Genomic DNA, 9,028 nt, shown 5'->3' with positions numbered 1-9,028 from the left:
ACCACCGAACTATAGTTATATAACGCACTAATAAGTCTTATTAAAAATCTTACAATTCGGTTCACTGAAACCTTTGATACGATCTACCTAATTATTTTGTGGTAAAAATTATAATAATACAGTATAAACAATATTATCAAACCGTTTATATTCTTTCTTATTAATACTTACATAAACCGGTTATATCAAAAAAATATCTCTAGATACAATACATATACCCAGTATCATATACAAAATGGGTACTTTTACTTATACACATGACCATGGCAGAACTTTTGCCCTATGTATATTATGATTCTACTTGTACTCATACAATAACAGACCATTCCGGTATATATATCTAAACTATTAAAACTGAAGAACAAATAAGATTTAATCTTAAATTTTTCTCAATAATTACCATTGAATGCCACTATTATTAAACACAGTCGTTTGATGTATTATTTTTGTAAACCACTGATAAAAACCAAAAAATTCACGTTGGGTTTAGACAATATTATACTGTTTTGGGCTTAGTATATCTAGATGGCCCATATCTTAAACACTAATTATATTTTTTTCGAATCCAAAATGAGAAAATACTAGTGTTCACCGTAATGAAAGAAACGCTTTTGACTTGGGTTTAAAGGTTTTTACACCCAAGTCTGGAGTTCGAATCCCAGGCAACGCAATTTCTATTGGAGGAGGTCTGAGTTTCAATTCCCGGAGAAAGCAGATTATGCAGGAATATTAGAGAAAAGACTTACAAGAGATCTTCATCATGGCGCAAGAAATACCGTTAGGAATGAATCTCATAGGGCGACTCAGGGTGATGCAGTCAGGCGTGAATCTTCACAAGACATGTAGTATTGTCGACTGTAATATCGTCTATGTAATGTTTCTCATGATTTGTAATAGCATAATCAACCAGACAAAAACAAAGAAAGAAACGATTTATATTAGTTTACACATGTATTATAATTTACCTGATAAATATAGCAAAATGGAAACACGGTCATTGGTAAACAGTAGATAACAAATAATATTTGTGGAAACACTATACACAGTAGATATCAAATATTATTTATAAATCTAATAATAATATTTATAGACAATCTCTTTTAAATGGTTTGCACATTAGATATCAAATATTTTATGTTTTGAGATAATCTATATTATCAAAAATGAATTACATTTGAGATTTGTTTAAAACATGATTAACAGTAAAAAATATAATGTTATTTGGAAACATGGATATCGGTATCTTAAAAAAAATCTATATTATTAAAACTGAGATTTGTTTGGAAATATAATTAGCAATATAAAAAAGTATATAGTTGTTTGGAAACATGGATGACAATATATTAAAAAAAAATAATGAGCTTAAGTTATCAAGAAAAATTGGAAGTCTAATATAATATAAAAATCTATATATTTGGGCCAGCTTTAAAGATATAAAAATGTTTCAATTTAATTATCTAAAAACATAAATAATCATAAAACAAAATTTAAATTTTATATACATATTTCAAATCAAAAAAGTAATTTATAAATTAATTAATATCAAAAATTGATTCAAAAATTTACATATATTCAAAAATTGATTTTTACTAAAATATGTTCCAGTAAACTTTATAAACAAATATTTTCAATATATAGAAGAAAAATACAATACAAAGTCCAATTTCAAACACAAACTTAAATTATGGTTTTTAAACTACACATTAAAGTTTATAAAAATAATATATGTGATTATTTATATGATGATAGATGTAAAATACAATTATGTATATGATTATTTATATGATGGTACATATAAAAGCAGAAAATAATTTCAATTCCAAAATAACATAGAAAACAAAACAATTATCTATATGGAGCAAAATAATTCAATCTAATTACCTAACAAATAATGGGTTTAAGTTATTAAAAAAACTAGAAGTCCATTATATTATGAAAAACTATATACGTGGGCCAAACTTTAACATATATATGAAATTGCTCAATCTAATTATCTAAAACATTTTTTCTAAAATAATCATAAAACAAAATTTATAATTAATATACATATCAAATAAAAATAATAATTTAAAACTGATATATATAAAAACTGATTCAAATATATATATTCAAAAATTGATTTTACTAAAATATTTTCCACTAACTGTTGTAAAAATAATTTCAATATATATATAAAAAATACAATACAAAGCTCAATTTCAAACACCAACTTAAGTTGTGGTTTTTATATCTTACATTGGGTTTTTAAAATAAAATATATATGATTATATATATGATGGTACGTATAAAGTACTACTAATTATATGATTACTTATATGATGATATGTATAAAATATGATTAATTATACAATGACACATATATAATATATAGTAGTAACATGAAAACAATGAAAAATAAATATCAATATATTTTTAAAAGAAAAGTATATCCGAGCGGTGCTCGGATCAAAAATCTAGTTATTGATTATTTTAAATACTCAGGAAACTTACATAGGCGGCTCTATATTTAGTGATTTGCATGGTTTCATTAATTTTGTAAACATTGTATATACACTATAATATTTTATTAATTTATATAACTATATTTATAAAAAAATCCTTTATAGGTTTTTCAATTAGATATTTTTAAAAAATAAAAAGTTAATTTTTCCATATATACATTATTCAAACTTTAGAAATTTGACTTTCATATTTGATTTTACTATCTTTATATTCCTAAAGTAAGCATTTTGTGCTTTTGCACAGAAAACATATAAAATTTTGATTATAATAATATGTTGATTATAATAATTCTAGGTGATTTTTCTATGCTCATGCACGGAAATAAATATTTATAAAGTAAATATTTTATAATAATTTATTAATAGTTTAATTTCAATTTCAATTATTTTATAATTTTTTAAATAATATTATATTTTTAGTTATACTTATGATTTTGGATATGTAATATATGATTTAACTTGACAATCACTTTAGTATATTAGATAACATCAAATTCTTCGAATTCAACCATGGTATTTTTTGTTATAAATATATTAAAATTTTGAATAATTGTAATTTTCATTTAGATTGGTTTTCTCTTAGATATTTATATATATTTTAGTAATAATATCTCTATAATATTATTTTAAAAATCAAAATAAAAAAAAACTTAAGTGTCAATCGATTCAGAATACATAAATAATATATATCGATGATATTTTCAATTCTCATTCATAAATGTTTTAAAAAATAAATAAATTCTAACAATTAGATAATAATTCATTTTTATTTATTGCTATGGTTTGAAGCATCACGTAATTTATAAATAAACATTTATATAGAATAACATGTTAATATGTTTTTTAGTTACCTTTGATTTTAGATATGATAAATTGATTAGTCTAGTTACTCATTTCTGGATAGGATGAGTATAATTATTTTTATTTTTATCAAATCATATTGATTTTATTTATCGCAGCAGTTCATTTTTTATCTTAAAAGTGTATTTTTGCAATATTTATAATAATTTTTGTTTGTTGATTTTCTAAAAATATTTTAAAATAAAGCAATGATCAGTAGAAAGTTTCATAAATAAAATAAAATATATAGATATAAGGAAAATATTTTTATTACTTTGAAAATATATTTATGTTGCTTAAGATTATGTTTTAAAGGAAATATTTATTTTTCTTAATATCAAAATTATTTTTATTAACTTTCATTTTTATGAAATCACATTATATATATATATATATTCTTTTATTGTAAATTCGTGTTTTAATTTATAAATGTTTTAATTATATATGTTAACTTAAAAGGAAACTTCTAATTAACAGAAATTATTTTAAGAAAGGAAAAACAATTTTAATATAGTAATTATATATAATATTTTCAATTTATTAAAGATGACATCGTAATCAATTCATTGTGAGAGTTAACGTGAATGCGACAAGTAAGAAACTAAATTCTCAAATAATATTATAGAGATTTAATCGGAGAATTCTGAAAGTTGTCCCGAACTAATCTAAATTTTATCAAAGAGCCCCCTATAAAACTTGTTCTAGATCCGCCCTAATCACAAATACAGGAAATAATAACAACTGCAATGTTTTCTTTTGGTTATAGCCTACTATAACAGAAACATTTTGTTTTGTTTTTTTCTCAGGAAAATTATAAAAAACTGCATAGCCATGTTTTAGGATTGTCGTAGCGAAAAAGTTAGCGGGGATGGGGAGAGCGTTCGTGTATGTGATCGTGGGAGGAGGCGTTGCTGCTGGTTACGCAGCTCTAGAATTCACGAGGAAAGGTGTCTCTGATGGCGAACTCTGCATCATCTCCGAAGAACCAGTAAACACGAACCTTAACCCTTAAATATTAGATCTTAATCAAGATATCTGAATTTTATGTGCATGATATTCTTAAAAATTGAAATCGATGCTTTGTCACGCTGAAATGGATCATTTAGATGGTGAAAGTTTTGTATTTTTATAAGATGATTTGGTGAAGTTAACAGTACTTCCAAGATTCAACACATGGACTACGTATATAAGTCACATCAATGCAATCATTAGAGTCTAAGCTATAAGGATGGTATAGTACATGACGTTAATCCATCTTTGGACATGGTTTATCTATTAGTTTTCAACCATGCTTGTTTGGTTATGGATCAATATTAACTGCAATCTTATGTTTGTTTTCATCTATTAATTAGATAGTTAGCTTTGGTGTTTTTTTTTGTTCTCTAGGTTGCACCATATGAGAGGCCAGCGTTAAGCAAAGGTTTTCTGCTGCCAGAAGGTAAGAGAAACCTGGTAGCTTGTGTTTTTCTGTACTCTATCAAAAACATAATTGACTTCATTCATTGTAAGGGTTAATCCATGATCTTATCTCCAGATCCTACACGGCTTCCTTCTTTCCACACTTGTGTTGGTTCCAATGATGAGATTCTCACCCCAAAATGGTACAAGGAACATGGTAATTTACATTTGCACTTTTTTATTTTTTTTATTGAGAAGTACTACTTCACTTGCCTACCATGAGAGAGCAAGTTGTGACAAATTTGTAAAATGCTTTTTTTTTCTTTCAGGAATTGAATTACTCCTTGGAACTCGTGTTAGGTCCGTTGATGTGAGGAGGAATACTCTTGTATCAAGCACCGGAGAGACTATAAGTTACAACTTCTTGATCATTGCAACAGGTGCCAGGGTATGGATTTGCGCAATAATCACAAGTTATCATCCTTGGTTATGTTACAATCTGTTATTACTTACCAACAGTTAATATTTAAATTAACTATAAAGTCAATGGTTTTGCAATGCTACTTGTGGAGCAGGCGTTGAAGCTCGAAGAATTTGGGGTGGAAGGCTCGGACGCTGAAAACGTATGCTACTTACGAGATCTGAGCGACGCAAACAAACTTGCCACTGTGATCCAATCAAACTCCAATGGGAATGCTGTTGTTATCGGTGGTGGCTATATTGGCATGGAGTGTGCTGCATCTTTAGTGATTAACAAGATCAATGTGACAATGGTTCTTCCGGGGGCTCACTGCAGTAAGTACTCTCTCCACTATTGCTCAAAAAGCTAGTGTCTGTGTGGTTGGTTGGCTTGATCTTTTTCGGTTTCTTATGACAGTGGCGCGTCTCCTTACGCCTAAGATTGCAACTTTGTATGAAGACTACTACAGTTCTAAAGGAGTGAAGTTTGTCAAAGGAACTGTTATGACATCATTTGAGTTTGATTCGGATAAAAAGGTTTGATAATTTTTTACTTGGGATTTAACTTGGAACTAGAGATGGAAACAAGCAATAGAACTAAGCCTGGGATTTTGAACCGAACCAAACCGAAATTTAGGTGAGTTCGGTTTGATTTGGTCGGCTTTCTAAAAAAGTTCGATATATGGATTGGTTCGATAATCGGTTACTTAGATTTTCTTCTTTGAAAAAAATTATACCCAGATCATATCAGAAACTCAAACCAAACTAACCAAAATTAACCGAATTTATCCAAAATTTTAATAAAATTAAACCAGAATCGAACTGAAATCAAAAACTTTGGTAGGATTTTCAAAAACCGACCTAACCGAACTAACCCAACCCGCATACCTAAATAGAACAGAGGAGCCTTCTGATCTCGAGCATTGTTTGCAGGTCACGGCAGTTAATCTTAAAGATGGGACCCAGTTACCAGCTGATTTGGTCGTGGTTGGAATTGGAATACTACCAAACACAAGCTTGTTTGAAGGACAGCTAATAATTGAGAAAGGAGGGATAAAAGTGAACAGCAAAATGCAGTCAAGTGACAGCTCTGTATATGCAATAGGGGACGTAGCTACATTCCCAGTGAAACTATATGGAGAAATGAGGAGGCTGGAGCATGTAGACTCCGCTAGGAAATCTGCACGGCACGCAGTTTCAGCGATCATGGAGCCAGAAAAGACAGGAGACTTTGACTACCTGCCGTGTTTCTACTCAAGGTTCTTTGCCTTCTCGTGGCAGTTCTATGGAGACCATGTTGGTGAAGTTGTGCACTTTGGGGAGTATGAAGAGGGTAAAGTGTTTGGAGCGTACTGGGTTAAAGAGGGTCACCTTGTTGGCACTTTTCTTGAAGGTGGGAGTATAGAAGAGTATGAAACTATCTCAAAGGCCACAGAGATGAAACCAGTTGTTACTGATATGGAAGAGCTGGCGAGAGAAGGACTCAGGTTTGCTCAGACCGTGGTGAGTCAGCAGGTGGTTCCTGAAGTTGAGGTTGTTCAGAGCTCTGAGATAATGAGGCAGACGTCAACAGTGGCGATGATGGAGAAGCCCTTGCATGCGTGGCATGCCGTGAGTGGAGTGGTTGTAGCTGCGTCTGTGACTGCATTTGCGTTTTGGTATGGTAATAAGAAACGCCGTTGATGCAGGGCCGGTTCAATAGTATCATGGGTCGTGGAGCAAAACCTTTTTTAAAATCAATAAACTAATATTTTTTTGAAAATATAATAAATATTTGTTTTTTTTTTCAAAATACCAGAAGTATTTTCTAAAATAAAAACTCAAAATACTTTCACATGAAAAAATTCTGGACCTGTTTTTATTTTGAATATAAAAATATATGTATTCTCTTTTTAAAAATTGGAGCCGTATTTATTATAGAGGGACAGCGGATTGGACCCTGGGTACCGCGTACAAGCCCGCACTGGTTAGATGGTGAAATGATTCATTGGAGGGGTGATTTTATGTTGTTTGTAGGCTTGTAGCATTGGTGGGGATATATAGAAAGGGGAGAAATCGAAACTAGTCAATGTGATAACATTGGTATAAGATTGCTATTATATGATTCCACTACCGACAACAAATGTTTTTTCTTTGCTAAAGAAAAAGGAAAGTAGAGTTACCATTATCAATCGAAACAAATGTTTCACTACGAACTTTGGTTCAAAGTCTTTGCAGCCCTTTCTTGCCACTTGCGGAGAAATGGTAATGTTAGAATGCGATAATGAAAACGAAATTTAACGTGGTTGACCAAATTAACTATGAGCAGGATAAAGAAAGATTCAATTAAAGTTACAAGAACGCTGATGGACTCGACTCGTAGGCTTAGGTCTAATAAAAGTAACCATGTCAATCTATATAAGGGTAACTTTATACCGTTTGGGTCCTTTGGGGAATGGGACCTCTTCATCTGCATATAGTAGATCTCCGTACTGTCTAATGCTACCGGTTTAGAACAGTATCAAGACATACATTAACATATCTTGTGAATTGTGATTAATGTTATGGAACAAATATGTTCATTTCTCTCAACAAGGGCGTTTGGTCTAGTGGTATGACTCTCGCTTTGGGTGCGAGAGGTCCCGAGTTCGATTCTCGGAACGCCCCCTCTTTTTTTCCTTTTACATCCTCAAGGGTATTTTCGGTGCAACATCATCTACGTGTGCTCTGAGGCGCATGATAGCAAACGTAAGCGTTAACATATTGACCAAAATACCCCTTATCCTCTGTTTTTCTATCCTCTCATCTTCTTCGTATCTCATTATCCAACACACTCACACAGAGAGAGAGAGAGAGAGAGAAACAACAAAAAGCTAAAGAGCGAAAATGGCAGCGACGACAACTCTCTCCACCGCAAGCTCAATCCTTTCCCCAACTCTCACCTCCTCCCACGCCTTCCTCTCCCGACCCACCACTCTCGAATTCCCATCTCGCTTCCTCTCTTCCTCCTCCTCCACGACCATCAGCCACCGCGCGACCCACCTCCGCCCCATCTCCGCCGTCGAAGCCCCCGAAAAAATCGAGAAAATCGGATCCGAGATCTCCTCCCTCACCCTCGAGGAGGCCCGCATCCTCGTCGACTACCTCCAGGACAAGTTCGGCGTCTCCCCCCTCTCCCTGGCTCCCGCCGCGGCGGCTGTCGCCGCTCCGGGAGACGGCGGTGGCGCGGCGGCCGCGGTGGAGGAGCAGACCGAGTTCGACGTGGTGATTAACGAGGTGCCGAGCAGCTCGCGTATCGCGGTGATTAAGGCGGTGAGGGCTTTGACTAGCTTGGCGTTGAAGGAGGCGAAGGAGCTCATCGAAGGCCTGCCGAAGAAGTTCAAGGAAGGTGTGACTAAGGATGAAGCTGAGGAGGCTAAGAAGCAGCTTGAAGAAGCTGGTGCTAAGGTTTCCATTGCTTAAATGTGTTTTAACAATCTCAACTTTTTTAATATAAAAATTGTGTTTTTATTTCCCGAGTTTATGGGTCTTTTTGTTTGAATTGTTGGTTAAGCTTTGAGAAAGTATTGTAATTTGAATCAGTTTCGTTTCACCTTGTGGGTTTTTTAGTCTTTATCGTTTAAGATGCGCATAAGGTGTTCGATGAAATGCGTAGCTGAAATAAAGAAATAAGATAGAATTGAGATTTGAATAGAAGATACAAAAAGTTTTGAGCTTTGGTAGCTGTACGTTTTTTTCCCGACAATAATCGAAGTGCGTGCGTTTGCTTCTTGAATGAATCTGATAGTCACTAGTGCAATGCCAATTCGTTACTACTCCCGCCTTAACATTGGAGCTCAAGTGCCCTTCTT

The 9,028-nt window shown here is 32.4% G+C and overlaps 2 protein-coding genes and 1 non-coding gene across 3 annotated transcripts; all 3 read left to right on the top strand.

Moving 5' to 3' along the window:
* The first annotated feature begins 4,076 nt into the window (after positions 1–4,076).
* On the top strand, positions 4,077–7,302 carry LOC108810462 (monodehydroascorbate reductase 4, peroxisomal-like). The gene is made up of 7 exons (XM_018582566.2): positions 4,077–4,329; positions 4,728–4,779; positions 4,876–4,956; positions 5,069–5,187; positions 5,315–5,534; positions 5,617–5,735; positions 6,132–7,302. The coding sequence occupies exons 1-7, from the start codon at positions 4,210–4,212 to the stop codon at positions 6,879–6,881; spliced, it is 1,461 nt and encodes a 486-aa protein (XP_018438068.1). The 5' UTR covers positions 4,077–4,209; the 3' UTR covers positions 6,882–7,302.
* A 470-nt stretch (positions 7,303–7,772) lies between these two features.
* On the top strand, positions 7,773–7,844 carry TRNAP-UGG (transfer RNA proline (anticodon UGG)). Its single transcript has one exon. It is a non-coding gene; the product is annotated as a tRNA-Pro (tRNA).
* Positions 7,845–8,002: 158 nt separating this feature from the next.
* LOC108806125 (50S ribosomal protein L12-1, chloroplastic) lies at positions 8,003–8,769 on the top strand. Its single transcript, XM_018578156.2, has one exon. The coding sequence runs from the start codon at positions 8,064–8,066 to the stop codon at positions 8,637–8,639; it is 576 nt and encodes a 191-aa protein (XP_018433658.1). The 5' UTR covers positions 8,003–8,063; the 3' UTR covers positions 8,640–8,769.
* Positions 8,770–9,028: the final 259 nt, after the last annotated feature.

Source organism: Raphanus sativus, chromosome 6 (assembly GCF_000801105.2).
Source record: "Raphanus sativus cultivar WK10039 chromosome 6, ASM80110v3, whole genome shotgun sequence".
Classification (NCBI taxonomy): Eukaryota; Viridiplantae; Streptophyta; class Magnoliopsida; order Brassicales; family Brassicaceae; genus Raphanus; species Raphanus sativus.
The sequence above is the reverse complement of the archived record's forward strand: the minus strand, read 5'-3'. Positions and strand labels throughout refer to the sequence as shown.

Bases quoted from the DNA above. Each gene is read 5' to 3' on its own strand.
- LOC108810462 (XM_018582566.2), top strand. From the start codon at position 4,210: ATGGGGAGAGCGTTCGTGTATGTGATCGTGGGAGGAGGCGTTGCTGCT. The intron at 4,780-4,875 runs GTAAGAGAAACC...TCTTATCTCCAG, and splicing joins AGGTTTTCTGCTGCCAGAAG to ATCCTACACGGCTTCCTTCT. The intron at 5,188-5,314 runs GTATGGATTTGC...CTTGTGGAGCAG, and splicing joins TCATTGCAACAGGTGCCAGG to GCGTTGAAGCTCGAAGAATT.
- LOC108806125 (XM_018578156.2), top strand. From the start codon at position 8,064: ATGGCAGCGACGACAACTCTCTCCACCGCAAGCTCAATCCTTTCCCCA.